This window comes from Neopelma chrysocephalum, unplaced genomic scaffold, assembly GCF_003984885.1.
Source record: "Neopelma chrysocephalum unplaced genomic scaffold, ASM398488v2 Primary Assembly neopelma1_23, whole genome shotgun sequence".
NCBI lineage: Eukaryota > Metazoa > Chordata > Aves > Passeriformes > Pipridae > Neopelma > Neopelma chrysocephalum.
The window spans coordinates 4,464,634-4,483,331 of record NW_020897691.1 but is presented as its reverse complement, the minus strand read 5'-3'; the positions used below and the strand labels follow the sequence as shown (position 1 = coordinate 4,483,331).

The window sequence follows — 18,698 nt, the reverse complement described above, 5'->3', positions numbered from 1 at the left end:
TTGCATCATTGATATTGAGAGCTTAATGCTACTAACAGCTATTCAAAGAAAAATAAGGACCATTAATTTTAGAAAATTGTAATAATTACTGACATGTAACTGGAGAAATTCTTACTCATAATACTTATTTTTTTTAAATATTGCATTTTAGACCTGAAATATTTCCAAAACTAAAGTACTTACCTTTGCTTTAGACCATATCTTCCAGTCAAGCAGTAACTTTTCTAACAATTGAACATCTTGAATAACTGCAGTAGACTCTGCATCAAGCTGGAATTGTCCATTTTCATTTATATAGAGAATCTCATCACTGCAGCATCCTTCAAGGAGAGTCTTGAAAAGGGGGAAATTTTTTTAAGTGTCATAATCACAAAGTAGTACAGTTGTTCTATCCAAATTATAACAAAAAGGTAAATCTTTAAAGAGACAGCATACTCCCAATAGGACAGACATATATGCCTGGTCAACACCAAACTTGCTTAAAATCACTGTTCTGCCTCTGTAAAAACAGCTTCAAATGTAAAATTAAAAATCACAGAGAAGTTTCTAAATTTGTGCTAATATTAAACAAAATATCAGGTTTAAAAGAGGACTCTACCTTCAGCATGCAAAATCCAACAATGCATTTTGGTTTGATCAACACTCGACGAATCATAGAATAACCATTACAATTGTCCATCTCCTGTATTCTCTGTTGATTGTATTTTGTCAAAGATAGTATAAGTTGTAGTGCTAAAGCTTGAGTGTCTTCACAGCTGCTAATCTCTACTACCTGAAGAAAAGGCAAATTTATAAGACAGTTAAAGTGAGAAACATTTAGAAAAAAAAGACTTAAAAATACTTTTTTGCACTCCTAAATCATAACTTCTGGATTAAATCTGTTTTAAAGAGGTTGATGTTACGTACGTAGCCTTCATTTTTGTCCATATGTGTACATTCAATATATTTGAACTGACAATTCCTATTGTGGTAAATTATGATCTGCTAAGAAGACAGAAGTCCCTTTACAAGAATACTTTTCCAAGAAAAAAGTCTGTTCCAAATAAATTTAAAGTAGAAGGCCCTTACCATACTACAAAGTCACAATGTCATGAAATACATAAGCCTCTAATAAGAATAAACTGTTTGCCCCAGAAAAGTAGGTTTCTTAAATGTTTAAGGAAAGCTTTAAAATAAGGTTCCTGAAGGTCTAGACTATACCTACCTGTAAGTGTCAAACATTAAAGTTTTATTTTATCCACAAAGAGACAAGAAATTTGATAGATGAAGACCACAAACCATTCTTTTCTCTTTACTTTCTACAATTCTTGAATCCCAAGAAAAAGCAAATAGAATTTTAACCAAAAATGAACAATAATTAAATCTTACATTAATGGAACTTCAGTTTCATACCTTCCCTTGCCGCATACCTGTTAATTCTGCTGCACTACACATTTACAGACATGTATACCTGTAATGTCTGACATCTGATCTATTGTCTTCTTGCCTTTCTGATGAAAACAGTCTATGTGCTACTGATCAGTAGCATGTACTTAGCATAAATTTACATAATACAATAACACGGATAAGGATTTTCTCCTCAGATTTCATTATCAATGGTAAAATCACAGCAGGCAGTGTCTTCATAGCCATGATCTAATGTGCATTTATTACTCTCCATGTATCTTTCAGAACCATACCAGAGACACATAAATCAAGACAAGCTTTAGGTCTACAGTAGTATTTTGAATTAACTGTAGTACTTCAGAGATTCCTGGCACAAATATTAGCCTCTCCACATAGGTAGGTAGGTAGGTATGGCCAGTCTTCGCGAACGAAGATTTGGGGAAAGGTCTTTTACCTTTCCAGCCTGCGCAATGGATTTTTTAGGTGAGACACAGCCTGCGCTGAACTGAGCCCACCCTTTAATCCTAAGGTTCATCTGCCGGGGCCAAGCAAGCTTGGACAATGGCAGTGAGGTCCTCAGGATGTAGGTTTGTTTAGTGACCTTCTTTTAGATGGATGGCCTCACAGGGCTAACAAGCTCCATCTGCCCGGGGGACTGGGTATCGAACCCGGGTTGCAGCAGTGAGAGTGCCGCATGTAACCACTAGGCCACCAGGGGTCCCATAAAGGTCACATTTAAGTAAGTAGTAATTAAGTTAAGGCTCATAGCCTTACTATTTTTGAAATTACATTTTCTCTTACACTGGATAAGTAAGCCTTTGAGCACAGTTGAACAGTTATCTCAAAAAGCTCTCATGATTTATCAGATAAAAATAAAGCTTTGCACACCATGTAGTTTCACATTTATTCATACTTGCATTGTGAGTATTCTGCGGTTAAACTGTTAAAGATATGCCATGAATTTAAGTGCTTCAAAATCAGAGACCAAAAATACGGTCAGCTTTACAACACCCCTAAAAATAATCTTTTTTGATATTTAAAAGTCCTATTTCTAAGTCAAAATGTAACACGCCATCTTACATATTAGCAATATTAACTAAAACATTACGAAGTAGAATTATAATTACATTTCCAATTTAAGACAACCTGTGTGATACAGTCTGTTATGGCACAAGTATTTTCCACAAGTTTTAACAGAAAGGCATCACATGCAGACTAGAGAAAGGCAGCTAGAATAATGAGATTTGCTACCCAAGATCCAAGGAAAATTTTATATGGGAGAACACATACATGCAGCCCCCCTTCTCCAGCCCCCTTACCCTAGCAAAGAGGAAAACAAATGCACCAGTTCCTCCGATTTCATGTAGTATACCCTGAAGAGTTTTATATTCAACAGGCTGAAGTGTTTTTAGGTGATGAGAGTCCAATGCATTGCTTTGAACTTCTTTCAAACTGAAAGGTCTCTGAGAAGGTACAGTTTTCACTTGACCTTTCAGTCTAATAACAGGTTCATATATGGTGTACTGACCAGGGCAGCACGTGGTATAAACAACAGCAAGACTCTCCTGAAACAAGAGAAGTTTAAATTTTTTTTCTAGAAAGTTTAATACAAAAACCCCCCCACATTCAGGACACAAAAGCCACCTAAAGCAAGTAGCAACAACTTCAGCAGTTCATTTCTACTTTACCACTAGCATGCTCTGCAGTTGCGTGTGGAGCACATGCACTAAAAAGCAACAGGATTCCTAAATCTTAGAAAATTTATGCAATACCTAAAGCACAGAAAGTTAAGAAAGCACTAAAAAATTCCATCAAGGATCCCCCTCTAATCACCTATAGAATGACAACTGTTTTGCATAAAAACAGTTATTGACATAGATAAAATAAAATGAGCATACAGAGGTATTGGGTAAATTGTTTCCTTTTCTTAAGTGGCAAGTCCAAAATAGAAAGTTATAGGCTGTTTTTTAAAAATTTCTCCTTTTTTTTGTTTTAAGTTTATCCTTTCATCAGCTTTGCCATAAGAGGAACTCAATAGAAGAAATTTCATCAATGAAGAGACTTAAACAAAAGCCAAAGCTCCTACAGAAAGTAACCAACTAATTTTCACAGATAATGTAAAATTATCATATTTGCAAGGTTATTTAAAATGGAGAAATAATTTCATTTAAGGCACTTGCATTTTCTGCAAAAGCGCAAAGATTAATTCATCACTCAAGCACATGGTTCCTCTCTCTAGCTACTTGGTGTTCTGTAAGGCAAAATAAGCTTAAAAGTTGCAAGACTGCTTTGCTAAGCTTTTACTTATCCCATTCATTCCTTCTTAACCTATTCAAAATTTGGTACCATTGTTTACAAGGATCATATCCCGACAGAATGACCCTTTGCCTACCAGACCAGAAAAATCCCTCTACTGGCAACAATCCATACAGCAGGAGTTACTAGTGTATGAATTCCCAAAATATAGCAGGTTCCAAAAAGCTTTATTCTTTTTTCTAGTGTCACTGTATTTTCACCTGCATCTGGCATGGTTGTTTCAGTCAGGAAAGATGAGAAAAGCTAAGATCTGCCAGCTGCAGAATGACTTTTCAGCCAAATTTGATGCAAACTTACTCCCTTCAAAACCTTCTAAGAACTGGGATGAATTCTTTTGCTTCCTGTTAAAGCCAGATAAAGCCTCCTTTCTCCTCCCCTCTCAGTTTTAATGTTAACAGGTTAACTAAGCTGTCCTTGACTACCTCCCTAGTGGAGGGATCTTCTCTATATATCCATCCTAGACCTTTTTTGGAGGTGCCTGTTTATCCAGTACAATTTAGTACGCAGTAGTATAGATGCTGGAACATCTAGAAAATTTCAGAATCCAACCTAAACCAAGATGAAACGGCCACCCTGTGTGGAGTTCAACTCCCACTGAAATAAGTGGGAAGAATCCTGCAGTGATTTTAACAAGAACAGGATTTGCTCCTGTCCGCTTTGATCAAGCGAAGCACTTTGGAAGACAGCAGGAAACTTGTTCACAATTTCTTAATAATTTCTAAGAGATTAAGAACCATTTTTAAGTAGAAACTTACAATTAAAGGCCCAACATCCACTTCCTTGCTTGTCATGAAGAGCTCCTTAACTTGTTCACACTGTAGAATCTCTTTACTTATGTACTTGGAGCAGTCAGTCAATGTTTTGCCATATTTACAAGGCATTACAGATGTGAAGTCTGGCCCACATGTGTATAAGTAAAATGCTTCCTCCGGTCCAATATTTGCACCTAAAATCCAGAAAATGATCTGTTAACTCTTTAGTATACAATAAAGCAAAATTCATTTCTGACACACCACAGACCAGTAACATCAGTCATTTCAGAAAAAAGCATGCTTAACTCAGCATTCAGTGGTTCAGATTTTGTTTACTTTTTAATGTGCTTTAAGTAATTTGAAGCTAGTAGTTTAAAAGCAGGTAAGTGAAATCAATTTTCCAGATAAAAGAGACTGAGTGCTTAAAAAAAAAACAAAACAGAACAAACACCACTCTCTCTCCCTCCCCTATCCCAAGGTATAACTTAAAGAAATTTTAAAAACCACTAAAGTAACTATAATTACCAATTATGTCACTAAAAAGAAAGCAAGAGAAAATGGCAGAAGAGCACATTAGGAAGTACCCAATACTGAAACATTTGCCTGCTTTCTCCCTGATATATTATGATGCTAAAGAATATATCGTTGGTTTTACTGTAAAAGCTTGGCACATTAAAAAAATATCTAAATAAGCCTTTGATCTTGGAGAGGGAAGAGGAAATGAAGACTTATTCAAGAAAAAAAGCATTCAAAGGTACCATTAAATAGAAGCAGATTTCCAAGATTCCATCTACACGACAATCGAAGCAATTCTTCTTGAGATGATGTACAGTGTCCAATCATACAAAAGGTTTTGTTACTGTCAGATGATAAGCTTGTTTTCCTTGGCAGGGAGAAATCTAAATCAATATCACATTTCCTGAAAATATATATAAACAAACATGTTTAAATATTAAGAACTGATCAAAATTGCTATCTAAGATATTCAGCTTAGGTTTAAAATTCATTTTAAATATTTACTAGATGAGAAACCATGCTGTCATCAACATTAAATTACTCAAGTCCTCTTCAACTTCTAGGCACCTTAAAGCTCAGTTACATAATGATATATGTATTCAGATACTGCATAGAGCAGAATAGAGTTCCAACTAGGGTTGCCATCAAGTCAGTATTTCCTGGATCCAAAATTCCTTCCTTCCTCTGACCTCAAAGAAGAAACATATGTAACACTATATATGCTTCTAAAATACCACAATTTTTCAAGCACTTCTACTCTTCCTAAGAAGTCAAAGGCCTTTGACTATGCCAAGACACAATGAAAACTGTGGTTCGTATATGCTGGAAAATACCACGTTGAGGATTTGCTTATACCAGGGAACATTGTCAGAACTAGCATGCTGCAGAGCCATGGGCAATAAGCCTGATACTTTCAGAAAGCATCCAAATAAATTTATGTGTCATTACATAAACAGAGCAATTAGACTGTAAACATCATCCAAAGCTTCCTGAAAGAGCCAAACTATTGGCAAACTAGCAACTATATAGAGAGGGGCCTCAATAACTGCACACATGCAGAACATTGTAGTACTTTTAGCTTCCCCCTATATCTCCATATTTGGACTTCATTGCATACCAGCATGCACAGACTGAACACAGCCTTCACAACCTGGACTTTAGGAAGAAAGCATAAAGACTGATATTTAATAAATACCTTTTTCTCTAACCAATGAGTAATTCATGCAGGCACAGGCCCACTCAACCTAGCATCAGGTACCTCACCTAGGAGCATGGACCTTAGCTTTGCAGTTAAAAAAACTGTACTTCCAACCAGTAGTTCAGATTTTGTTTGAAATATTTTTTAACTTCTCACCTCTCCATTTCCCTTAGTGGAACAAAATGACTGCCTTCTCCTCTTAATTACTACTTTCAACAACATGGCCTGTACCTGAGCTATACCTCCTTAATGTGCATTCTTAACTTAACCAGAGACATTATGCCTACTGCTAACTTCATGACTTAACTTATTTTGGATCTTACTCAAAATCTTGCAGTACTTATCTCTTTCACTTATTCATGATGAAGAATCACACTGATGTCTGCACAGGTCCATGGTATAAAGTGATGATTCTCAAAGCAATCACAACTATTCTAGAGAATTCCTAGCAGTGTAACATCCCCCCCTCTCCTACCCTCCTAGAAGACTACTCAACCAAAACTTCAGCTTGTGCCAACACAGTGCTGACACATTCCTACCAGAGAACATCTTTTAAAGAAGTGTCTAGGTACAACTAATGTATTCTTTACCTCTGACCAGAAACCCACAGCAACAGCTTTCCATGGATATTTTTCTTGCTTTCTGGCTTCTGCAGATATTTTAATGCCAAATGCTGCCACCTGCCCAAAAGGAAAACATTCTCTGGAGATTGTGCCTGGGCCAGCAAACCAGCTTTCATCTCATCATTTGGATCCATGCATATACTATGAAAACAAGAGAAGAAAAATGAGTGCATATGTTTGTTTTCATACTTGTATTTTAAGCCTCAAGTCTGCAATTTTTGGCCTCAGTTACTTTGAGATTGCATTCCTTAACTTTCACAGGTAATTTTTTTGATCACAAAACTATTTTTAGAGTGCTCAGCATAATCTAGGGAAATCCTCACATCATGGTTTCAACTTATTTACCTTGTCTGCATAAATCTGCTTATATTTAAGATAAGGATATTATCTCTATTTTACAGAGAAGTTAAATTCAGTTTATTGAAAAAATGCAGGTGCTTTGAACACTGAAATAAAGTGTTCTAAAACTGCAGTTTTAAACCTATTTTAAGGATAGATTACATATGAGAACTAAATTAGGGCTAAAATGCGTTCTGAAGATTAAAAGCAAGACTGTCACAGTAAGTATTACATAACAGCAGATTTGATAACCTACAGCTGCCAAAACTTTTTCCGTCTTCATATATTTATTGTGTCATTTCATTAAAGCTTGAATTGCTACCTTGCATTGCATTATGTTTATGACTGACCTTGAAGCTTACTTTGGGCAGTTACTTATACATGGCTATGTGAAACATGCAAGCCCAGACCCTAATACTTTAAGCTCACAATCCTGTAGATCTGTATCTAATAGACATCCTTGATGTTGCCCCATCAATATGCAAGACCTCTCCACTATAGAAATTGGTTCTCTACTCTCCAGCGGTATTCTCTGCAGGCTGCTACTGGAAGTCATACAATATGTTCACAGGACTGCTTTTAGACTAAAACAGCATACCGAAATATAAATGCTCCAGTATTCAAGTCTGCCCAGACTTGTATCATCAGTGCTTTGGAACCCAATGAAATTATATGAATACAGCCATCTTCAAGAAGTTTCTCTCCCAGACTTAGGTATTCTGTTCCCATAGACTTCATTTCTTCTAGAAATATAAACGTTTATACACAGTTACCATACAACAACAATGCCTTTCACACCATATATCACACAAGTACAAAAAGAAACAGTTCAGGTACCGCATAGACTTTTTTTTTGTTTAGTTGAGGGGTTTTTGTTGTTCTTTCTTTTTTTTTTATAATAGGCTGACTAATATGCATGATTCTCTTCAGAAACTTGGGTGTCAAATTGAAACACAGGAACTTGACATTAACTCAGAACCTCACTTTTTTTTTTTTTTAGTAATCAAGTAAATCCACTGAGCTGAATACATTTATCAATGATGCTTTTGACATGCCACATCATATTGCATTCCTATTGAACTGTCAGTATGCACCAAGAAGTCTTCAGATTTTTCTTCACAAATCATACTACCCTTTAAGCATGATCTTGTATTCAGTATTTTTACTTTACCAAGCAAAAGCACAGACCTTCTAACAACAGCAGTTCTAGTGAGTTCCAAGATTCAGGGTTGAGTTTTCTCTCCTTTTATTTAAATACAGTAAAAGGAAAAGAGTACAGGTATTCCAAGTGTTGTGAATGGAAGACATTTTAAACAAATTTAAGAATTTTTCCTCCTACAAATCATAATTCAAAAGATTCTGCTTAGAACAGTTTGGGAGCAGGTGTCTCTACAAAAGTATAGACAGAATAATATCGTACAGCTATCGGCATTTACAATGGTGCACACAAGGAAAGTTAAGAGGATTTATACTGTTAGCCTGAGACTTCATTATCAATACACAAAACCAAATAAACTTGAGAGCATTTTTTTCCCATTCAGCTGCAGCATTTAATATTTTCTTCATCATAACATGAAGTAGCATAGATACATTTTACTGAAGTTACAAATTCAATGAGAATACTATATTTCCAAGGAAGCAGACATCAATCTAATTCATGGACCAGGGCTGCAAATGTTTTATCTGTAAGTATACGACAGTACTCAAAGAAAAATTAGAAATACTACCACTGCTGTTTAATATACATCATTAAAAAAAATCCAACCTTTGTATATGGCACATAGATTAGTAATATTTGTAACCAGAATCCTTCAGTGCTACCTAAACAGAAACAGAAAGTACTGTATGCTCACCTGTGCTGTCAAAACTGTTCTCTTTTACAGCTATGAGTCTGCTTCTTCTCTTGATTTTTTTCCCCTTTTCTGTTGAATTTTCTGTTTCATGAGCATACTCCAGATGAAACCACAGCGACACACTGAAGCCATCGGACATGTGTGGCCAACAGTTTTGTCCAACTAAAGGCAAGTGAATTGGGGCTATATGCCAAGAAGAAAGCAGCTGATGACTCAAGTTTTCACTATCTGCCTCTTTCTTACTCTGTGAAAATTTTGCTCTTTTAAGTAGTCCAGCAGTTTTGCTATTGGAAGTGCTAGCATATTTTTGTGAAGAACCACTACTCAAATTTGTGCCATGTAGCAAAGGGAAGGCAAGGTACTGTAGTGGGTTCATATAAATATTAGCGTCTACGATCTTCAATACACCCTTGAGTAGTATCTCCTAGAAGAAATAAACCGAACAAATGAGAAAAAAATTAAACTGTTTACACCACATAGTCAAGTATCATGTAACCAAACAGAAGCCACTCCTCATTTAAATTTGGATTCATGTTTTCCCACTAGAGGTGGACTTTCATATTCAAACTGACACATTTGCAAAGCATCAGGTAGCTGCTTCAACAGACTCTGGCCCAGCAGAGCTTTGGGGATTTAGTCCGGGCAGATCAGTTTTCAAGTTACCATGCTCAGGAATCAGCTGAACCAAAGCAGGTGGTCATTGCACAATCTTATCTCACTTTTGTTATGTGCTAACAGATCAATTCATATTGCAACAAAAGATCACACCTTTTACCTCATGTTTGAGGCTGGTTAAGAATGCACACACAGGTCATCAATTTGTTATTGCATAATCAGCAACAAAACTAGCTGAGCCCTCAAGTCAAAAAGTTTCTCTAGTCACTCGGCCAATTATTACAAGCTATCTTTGAAAAATTGACTTGTGACTCCTTGTTTGGTTTGGTACTATTTCAGATGCACAGTATTTTTTTTATTTTCTTCCACTTGTATTTTGCTACAGACTCACACACAAACCAGAGTTATTTCAGCAGTATATCCCACACAAACAGTAGATTCCAGCATTACACAAACCAGCTTACAACACTTTTGAAAGTAATTCCTGCTGCTAAAGCATTCCTGAAATAGTGAGATGCTTTATAACTTCAAAGTAACTTTTGCAGTATTAGTGTTCTGTCATCCATAACCATTATGTCAGTCTTCCTCAAGAGGAATCTTGTTTTCTTGTACTGAAGAGAGTCCCCAGGACCCACACACCCTTAAAAACCCTCTCTTATCTCCTATGTCCTTTTGTTGTTTTAAGAAAGAATTACTTCAACAACCAAATTTTATTTGCTCTGCTCAGTTCAAATGTCGCTGATCATCTTATTTCTCAAAATTCTTGGACACAAAAGGATTTTCTTTTGGTTTCATTTTTCTAATAACCATCTGAATTTTGCCATGTGCTCCTCCATACATACCGTACAAGGTGTCTTCTCCAAAAATATCCTAAGAAGGAGAGTTAGCTCTTCTGCACATGTCTGTGAACTCATCAAGGAAACTAGCAGATCTACCAGCACCATCTGACATGCTAAAAAGAAGGAGACAATAATATTCTTAAAAGGAATTTTTCTAAAACTGCAAAAATTCATATTCTATACTATTATAAGGAAAGATTAACTTGGAATTCAGAGTGTTTTGCAAAAACATTTCAAATTAAGGAAGCAATAATGATTACAAGATAAATTCTAGAGAGATTGAACAGTACCTCCTGACACTACCATTAAAAGTTTCGTTGAATGAACTCAGATGGCTATGCCAGATGTAGCTCCCAGGTTTGCAACGTGGAGTCTGAAAGCCTGGGAACCTAGCATCTAACTTACAAAGGTTCTCCCACAAAGCCAGGGATGGGTTTACATCTCCCACTGTGGAACAGCCTCATCATGTGAAGCTACCTTAGGGTAAACATTTAATTTGCTTCTATGCATTCTTGGATTAGCTAGCTGCTTTACAGTTAGAAATAAAACTCAAGACATCACCTGTGTTACAAAGAAATTGGAAATAAAATCTTGTGTTGTGATGGAGTGAGAATTCAATCAGCTGCTATTTTTCCAAGCAACGTTTAACACTGTCACACCACTGTCTATAATTTTAACTATCATTTTCAGATCTGCCAGTATTTGTTTATATATTTCCACTAGCTCAGAAATAACCCCATATTTACACTAAAGGGGCACAAGTTCCTTACAACTTAAAAAAGCAGCTGCATAAATTCACACATACCAATGAACTTCCTTTGTCAACTTTGCATTTGCACTGTGAACTAAAAAAATTGACTGTGTATACACTAAATTACAAAACCTAATATTTGAGTTACTTGAACCTTTAACTCACCATGAAAACTAGATTCCGTTTGCGTCAATATATTCAGAAATCCTCCCAAAAGGTGTTTAACAGCTCCCTGTTAAAAAAATTACAAGGAAAATGGATATCTGAAGAATAAACCCCAGCTCAAAGAACTAAGAAATAAATTCTTCCAATCAACACCTGCCTATTATTTTAATGATAATTCCAACTACTTGAAATTATGGAAGTTTTTTATATTTGCCAATGAACATTCTTTCGTGTTCTGTGCAATTCAGTTGCAGAAGAGATTTTGAAATTTAAATGTTTCTCTTTTGCAAGAGGCATACTCAATTTAGTTATTAAACAAGTGAAAAAGTTATCTATTGGAAATTCCAAAGGATTGTGAGGACATCAACATTTGCATAACTCATTTCTAATATTAACTTAGGAAGAATAAAAGCATGAAATACTTTTGAGGTATATGACTCACAGTTTCTAAAAGTACATATTCAATACATGTATGTGTAGAATGTTTACATATATACATATACAAGCAGATATCTGCCTTTTTTTTTTCTAATGCCCTGACAATCATTAAACCTTTAGCTCTAGCCCTAGTGATTGAATAGTCTTGATAAAATAAGACACCTGGGAAACTCAAAAGCTCTGTAGCTCAAATATCTTTCAATACTTTACTTAGTTCCTAGTAACCTGAACACAATGCAGTTCACAATATCAGTCATTTATATTGTTTCAGACCTTATAAAATCCCATAACAAGTGAGAACATTTGAGATCACTCCATTAGGTAGACTGGTACTATAAAACTGAAGAAAAGATACACAACCTCCAGACTGTTGCCTTTGTTAATAACATTTTTACCTGTTCTATAAGTACAGTGGCATTTCTCTCCTTCTGGCTGATGATTTTCAGGCAGCTTCGGAATACATGAGCAAGCACATCTAAACTTGCATTACCAGCTGAGAGTAAGTTTAATTCTAACATGCAAATTTCAGGATACATTAATTCTCCTTGATTGATGTTTCCAGTTAGGTCATTAAAATAACCTGAAGGACCTGGTTCTCCCTTTGTGTCTGCTCCTGAAAAAAAAAAAAACAAAAACACTTGTCTTACTGAAACTTACTCAGCTGAACACAGATTACACAATTTAAGCAGAACATTCAAGGACATACTTCCTTCAACCTTCTCATAAAGTACAAATCAAAAGTAGTCACTAGCCTATAAGAAGTTAGCATAATCTTCTATTCTTCTTCAGATTTTCCTATTTTCCTGCTAACACAGAAGGCTGAGGATGCAGTTTCTCCCATTACATGCTCTTAAACTATGTGCCTTCATTTCTAGGGAACTGGACATACAGTAATGTTGAAATATGCAATTTGTGAAACATTACAGTAAAATCATTGTAACAGAGCCTCAAACTTCTATACAAAACTCCGAGCCTGCCAAGAAAGGACATAAATTTAAATTATTTTTTGTTAAAAGTTTGGGGGAAGCAGTTTAGTTATTTAACTCAGAAAACTCATATGACAGAATATCTGCATAACAACCAAAGAAGAAAAGCATAAGCACCTCCTGTTACATCTTGAAGAGAGTTTAAAACACGTTACTTAAAATTATTTGGTACAAGTTTCATACAAATGTTTCCTAGCATATTTCAGATGAAATTTTTAATTCAGAAATGCTTTTACAATGTTATATATCTATTCATAAGGCCCAGTCATGCAGGTAAAAAGCAACAGTTTAATGCAGTTCTATTAATCTATTCAGACCAGAATGGAAGCATCCAGATGTATTCAGCACAAAAGAAAAAATTAATTCATGTTTAAAATTAATTACACAAACAGAATACAGCAAGATATGGATACATCAATCGTTGAATGAATATAAAGGGATATGTTGTATAACAAGGAGGCTATCACAAGTCAAATGAAGCACGTGATTGGGAAAAGCCAGTATGGATTCACCAAGGCCAAATCATGCTTGACAAACTTGATTGCTTTCTACAACCAAATAACCTGTTTGGTTGATGTGGAACGGGCAGTGGACATTGTCTATCTAGATTTCTCCAAGGCTTTCAACAGTTTCCCACAGCCTTCTCTTAGAGAAACTGTGTTAGGGTCAAGACAAGGGGTCTGTGCGGTGGGTGGGCACTGGCTGTCCAGCTGCACCCAGAGGGTGGTGGTAAATGGCTCCTTTTCAAACTGGCAACTGTCACAAGTGGAGTCCCCTGGGGATTGATATCACCCCAAAGCTGTTTAATGTCTTCATAAGTGATCTGTCAAGTCTACTTTGATGGAGTTTGCCAATGATACCAAACTGAGTGGGGAAATGAACGCCTGGGCCACAGGAAGACCTTGACAGGCTGTAAGAGTGGGCTGACAAGAACCTTATGAAATTCAACAAGGACAAATGTAAGGTCTTGCACATGGGAAAATATAATTCACGAATACAGCACAGGCTTGGATCTACCCAGCTGTGGAGCAGCTCTGTGGCAAGGGACTTGGGTGTCCCAGTGGACAGCAAGCTCAGTATCAGTAAGTAGTGTGCTGCTGCAACAGAAAAAGCCACCAGGATGCTGGGCTGCATTAAAGATGTCACCAACAGGGGTAAAGAAATCATTATCCCACTCTACTTAGTGCTTGTCAGGCCTCACCTGGAAAGCTCTGTTCAGTTTTGGTGGCCACTATGCAAAACAGATGGGAGGAAAGGTTGAGAAAACTGGGTTTGTTCAGCCTTGGGAAAAGGTAGCTTAGAGGGGACCTTATCACCAGATTCTAGTTTTTAAAAGGTGCCTACAAAGAAGATGAAGACCCTCTTTTTCCAAGGAGTCACACAGACAAAATTAATGGATAATGGGTACATGTTATTCTCACAGAGATTCCATATGGACACAAGAGGAAAGCTTTCCACAATGAGAACAATCAGTCATTGGTATAATCTCCCCAGGGAAGTGGTGGATTCCCCAACATCGGACACTTAAGATTCAGATGGAAAGGGTGTCAGGCTATCTTGTCTTGACCATGCTGTTGCCATAAAAGGTTGGACCAGATGATCCTTGAGGTCCCTTCCAACCTAGTATTCTATATATAATTAGATTATTTAGTTTTCACCGGAGTTATAATTCTAAATAAAAAAATTTGAGCATTGAATTTCAAACAAACTAATAAAGATCTTTGGAGCTCCTAGACCACGATAATATATTTGAGCAGCACGACTTTAGAGCAAAAGTCACATAAACAAAGACAACCATAACAACAGTTTCTGTAATGCTCAGTAAGAATATTCATCATCTTTCTATCTGTAACTGCATCATACTGAAAGCAAAAAAGTTATTATTTCCATCTGTTAAATGTATCTGATGTTTGCCCCGTTTTGGTACATCTCAAAAGACAAACTTTGCTATGTCGCAAAGACAGCTTTCTATATTAAGAAAGTTCACATTTACCTTCATCCTTGGTTTCACTATCATCAGAGTTACTTTCGCTATCTGCTTCATATCCTTCCTCTTCAGCAAAAAGTTGAAGACTACAGCATTGTGATTCTTCAGTTTCTTCAGAAATTTCTCCAGGTTGTGACACAGGCTCCTTTTCAGTGTAATAGGTCTGTACAATACATCAAACAAATAGATTATCATTGATCAGAAAAAAAAAAATCTTTGGATCAGAAAAGCAAATAATTTAGAACCTTACAAATGACTATTTTCTCCAAGCCCATCAGCAAAAGAAACAAATTAATCATAAACTTTCAAGAAACTTGAGATACGTTAAGAATACTTCATTCTTACATAAAAAAACTGAATCTGCAAAGACGGATTTTTCATATTAACTATCTGATCAAAGTTTTAGCAAGCAGGTGGCCAACGCATTAAGAGTAACTATGTTTTTAAAATCACTATCACCATCCACATGCACCTTGATGTTCACTCTAAGGTGATAAGGTCACTCAACATCCCTGTTTGAAGCTCTTCGAGAGTTTGTCACACTGTTGTGAGATGAAGGAGTAAAGAGAACATCAGGTTGACTGAGCTTGCCGCTTTTTGGGGTATGGCTCATTTTTGAACAGTAAATGTGAGGACCATATCAATAAGCAGCATTTCACTTACATATGAGAAGCAGAGAATTCATCTTCAACTGCCACAGTAATCAAAAGATATATAACATTTCCTATTGAGTTTAAAAAGACCCAAACAACAAAATCTTGCATTATTCACAATTACACTGGTTAGTTGGTGTTTCATACCTTCTCAATTTTTTCTTCAGAATGATCCAGATCAGCAGAAAAAGTGCCCAATGCAACACGAAGCAGTGAATCAAACAGAGGCTTTGCCAAGTCAGTTTCTATCACTTTTGATTGAGCAAGCTGCTCTCTTATTTCAAGTAAGATATCATCCACGCAGGTATTCTGTGTTTTGGGGGAGACAAACATTTTGATTCATGTTACTATGTTTTGGCAAACAGAAGTAGCCTAGTACTTTCATTTAAGAACTTCTCCTTCCACCTACAATAATCTAACTTCTCAGCTAAAACCATCACACTTCATTCAGTCTCTTGAAATAAGAAATATTCATCTTGTTTGTCACAACAGAGATTTAACTGGAATCTGCACTCTGAAAAAATCTGGCAAAATGCTGTTATCTAAAGTTTGCAGGTAAAAGCACTGTTTCAAAAATAAATGACTTTGAAACAGTTTCAGGTACACAGCGTGCATTCAAATCACACCACAACATTACTAGAAGTGAATAAGTCAGAGGGTGACATGTCCAAGATCACAAAACTTGCAAGCAGTCCAGACAGAACTCCAGTTTTCAGTTCTCTCTTGTACTTAATGCCTCCTGCTTTTGTAACAAACTGCCAAATAAAACTCAAGATAGCAATTAAAACATTAAAGCAATATGAAGTTGTCTTCCGTGAATTAACAACTTTTTTTGGAACACTGAATTAGTTCACCTCTAAGGCTTAAGTAATATTTTATTTTTCAGGTGTCTTTTTAGTACCTGTGCCCTGCAATACTCCTCTTTCTCAAGCACCATGCTGTGCTCAGAACTGTGTTACTATGTATAATCTTGCCTACACAGCTTTCCTGCAGCATCCCTGCCACACACATTATCCACTGAATACTCTTTCCAAAAAGAGTACCACTTGAAAGGACCACTACTCCAACTACTAAGTACGATTTAACTGTATGCTTTCAGTTCTACTGAAAATATGGTACTATAAGAAAAGCGTAAGTTTTTTCCCCTCTCTACAAGAACTTTTGACGAAATTCCTGTTAAAATATTACTGTACGTAACAAATATGAGCAAAGTAAGCTAAGGGAAGTTGCATAGTACCTGGTGAAACATCTCCACTTCCATCTTCTGCATGTTACTTGCACTGTGTAGACAGATGGTCAGCAGAGCTTCTAGAAGTCTGATACCTTGAAGTGCCCACTCAGCCTCTTCTCTTAAAGAAGTCTTTATCCCTTCAAGATTGGCAACTGAAATAACTGAGGAGTGTTCCCTACTCAAAGAGCTGTCACAGGAGACAGAGTGAGGCACCAGCCGTTCCACACCAGCAAGACTGCCAGAATTATCAGGCTCCAATTGTGTCACCTCTCTGCTTTTAGCCAGCTGAACAGAATCGTCCTTGTCGAGAAGCTCAGTACGAGGACTCCCGTGTGAACTTCTGCTGCTTTCACTCAATACTCTCTCCCTCTTTTCTTGCTCCTTTTCCTTAATTTTTCCAAGTTTCTGAATTATCAGAATTAGTAATCTATGGCATGCTTCAAAGCCTCCAAGTCTATGGAACTGTCTCTGGAAAACGGAACTATACAAATAGATGCAACGACACATGGACCAAATATCTGCAGCCCTTTGAATATGTTCCAGTGAGGGCAAAGTAAGGCTTTCCAGTGACAGATACGGCAACTTGTGGCCTAATGGCTCACTAGCTGTACTATCATATCCTGACGTATCTTCAGAGTCATTAGCTGAATCCAGATCACCATCTGCTTCTTTACTCACGCATAAAAAAGCAACACAGAGAAACAGGTTTATTGTGTTGACATGAATGTCTTGGCTCACAAACTTTTTCTTTTTTGGGTAGGCCTCTTTCAAGCCAGCATAAAACTTGCTCAGGCTTTGAGGAATCTCTGAAACAGCATGCTGGCTACAAAGGGAAGCAGGTAAGTCAGATGTAGATTCCTTTTGTTCGCCATTCAGGCCTTCCAGTTCTGGCGTTGCTTGGTCTTTCTGCTGATCACCAAGGCAGAGTATCAAAGTCTCCAACACTTTCAAAGAATGGCTTCTTAATGTATCTAAGTAATTTAACTCAATCATTTGATTCACTCCGTTACAACTCAGAAATAAGTCTCTAATTACCCTGCAAGATAAAGCATAAAAGTTACCTTATAAATCAGCCACAAATTCATGTAGTTCACTAATTGCTGTAAATTACTGTAAATTAAAGAGAGGATGAACTTGTTCACTGTACTCTAGAATCTCAAGTAAGCATCATTCAACTAGTAATGGAAAATTCAACTTTTTTTGTAAGATATGATGAAGGAAATACTTCCCTCTAAAATGTAGGCCACAAACATGTATGATGTTCAAAACATTAAAAGCGTTTAACTTTATTTATGACATTTGCTCTTTAGTGGTACTTCCCCCCCCCAGTTTTTTCTTAGCAATTGGAGCTAGTAATTATTTTTGTAAATTTCTCTGTTCTGTGATTTCACCAGAAAGCAGAGATTCCTTCTCAAAATTGAAGACATTTTCCTAGCTATATCTTAGTTGTGTGGATGATGTATTTCAGATAGAATTCAGGAATACCTTTCAAGCACAACTTCTTGTGCAATCGTTATGCCAGCATGTCAATGTCAAAAAACTTTTTGTATATTTGTTTACAAGTCTATTTTCCCTTTTTTTCTACTCCCGAAGTATTTACACTAAGTTCATACAAAATTTGGAGTAAGGGTCTATAAGCTTTTTAGCATACTACATTTGCTTGTAGACATCTACCTTACTTACCTCCCATCTCCTTCCCACAGGATCAGCTTTTACTCTAACCAAGGTACTCTAGAATCAAATCGATCATTTACTTGTATATTCCCATCTTTAAGCCAGTAAAAAAAAAAGGATATTTTAAACTCTTTTTTAAAATCTAAACTTAACTCCTCTTGCCTCTTTGCCACTAAGTGCACTTTCAAAAATTAATAGCTACTGCTATAGTGTAGATTAGGCCAGAAGTAAAATGGCATCAGACAATCCCTTTACATAAACTGGAATACTAGTCTAATCTTTGTAATTGTCTTGGATGACCTCCACTAAATTCACTTTGAGAGTCCAAAAGAAATAAAATCAGAATCTTTCCTGGACAAAAGGACACATTCATATT

The 18,698-nt window shown here is 36.4% G+C and overlaps 1 protein-coding gene across 6 annotated transcripts in view; it reads right to left on the bottom strand.

Annotated features, from left to right (window-relative positions):
* The window catches only part of LYST (lysosomal trafficking regulator), an 89,721-nt gene that overhangs the window by 38,800 nt on the left and 32,223 nt on the right, over positions 1-18,698 (bottom strand). For 3 of the 6 annotated variants that reach the window (XM_027684932.1, XM_027684924.1, XM_027684916.1), the window contains 14 exons: positions 16,655-17,684; positions 15,565-15,726; positions 14,771-14,927; positions 12,187-12,404; positions 11,354-11,420; positions 10,441-10,550; positions 8,984-9,407; positions 7,729-7,873; positions 6,759-6,932; positions 5,213-5,373; positions 4,458-4,648; positions 2,706-2,951; positions 599-772; positions 184-333 (listed from right to left, as the gene is read on the bottom strand). In XM_027684932.1, the coding sequence (XP_027540733.1) occupies positions 184-333; positions 599-772; positions 2,706-2,951; positions 4,458-4,648; positions 5,213-5,373; positions 6,759-6,932; positions 7,729-7,873; positions 8,984-9,407; positions 10,441-10,550; positions 11,354-11,420; positions 12,187-12,404; positions 14,771-14,927; positions 15,565-15,726; positions 16,655-17,684 (3,409 nt within the window). The remainder of the gene's footprint in view (positions 1-183; positions 334-598; positions 773-2,705; positions 2,952-4,457; positions 4,649-5,212; positions 5,374-6,758; positions 6,933-7,728; positions 7,874-8,983; positions 9,408-10,440; positions 10,551-11,353; positions 11,421-12,186; positions 12,405-14,770; positions 14,928-15,564; positions 15,727-16,654; positions 17,685-18,698) is intronic. The other 3 variants (XM_027684941.1, XM_027684944.1, XM_027684953.1) reach the window with 3 other exon arrangements.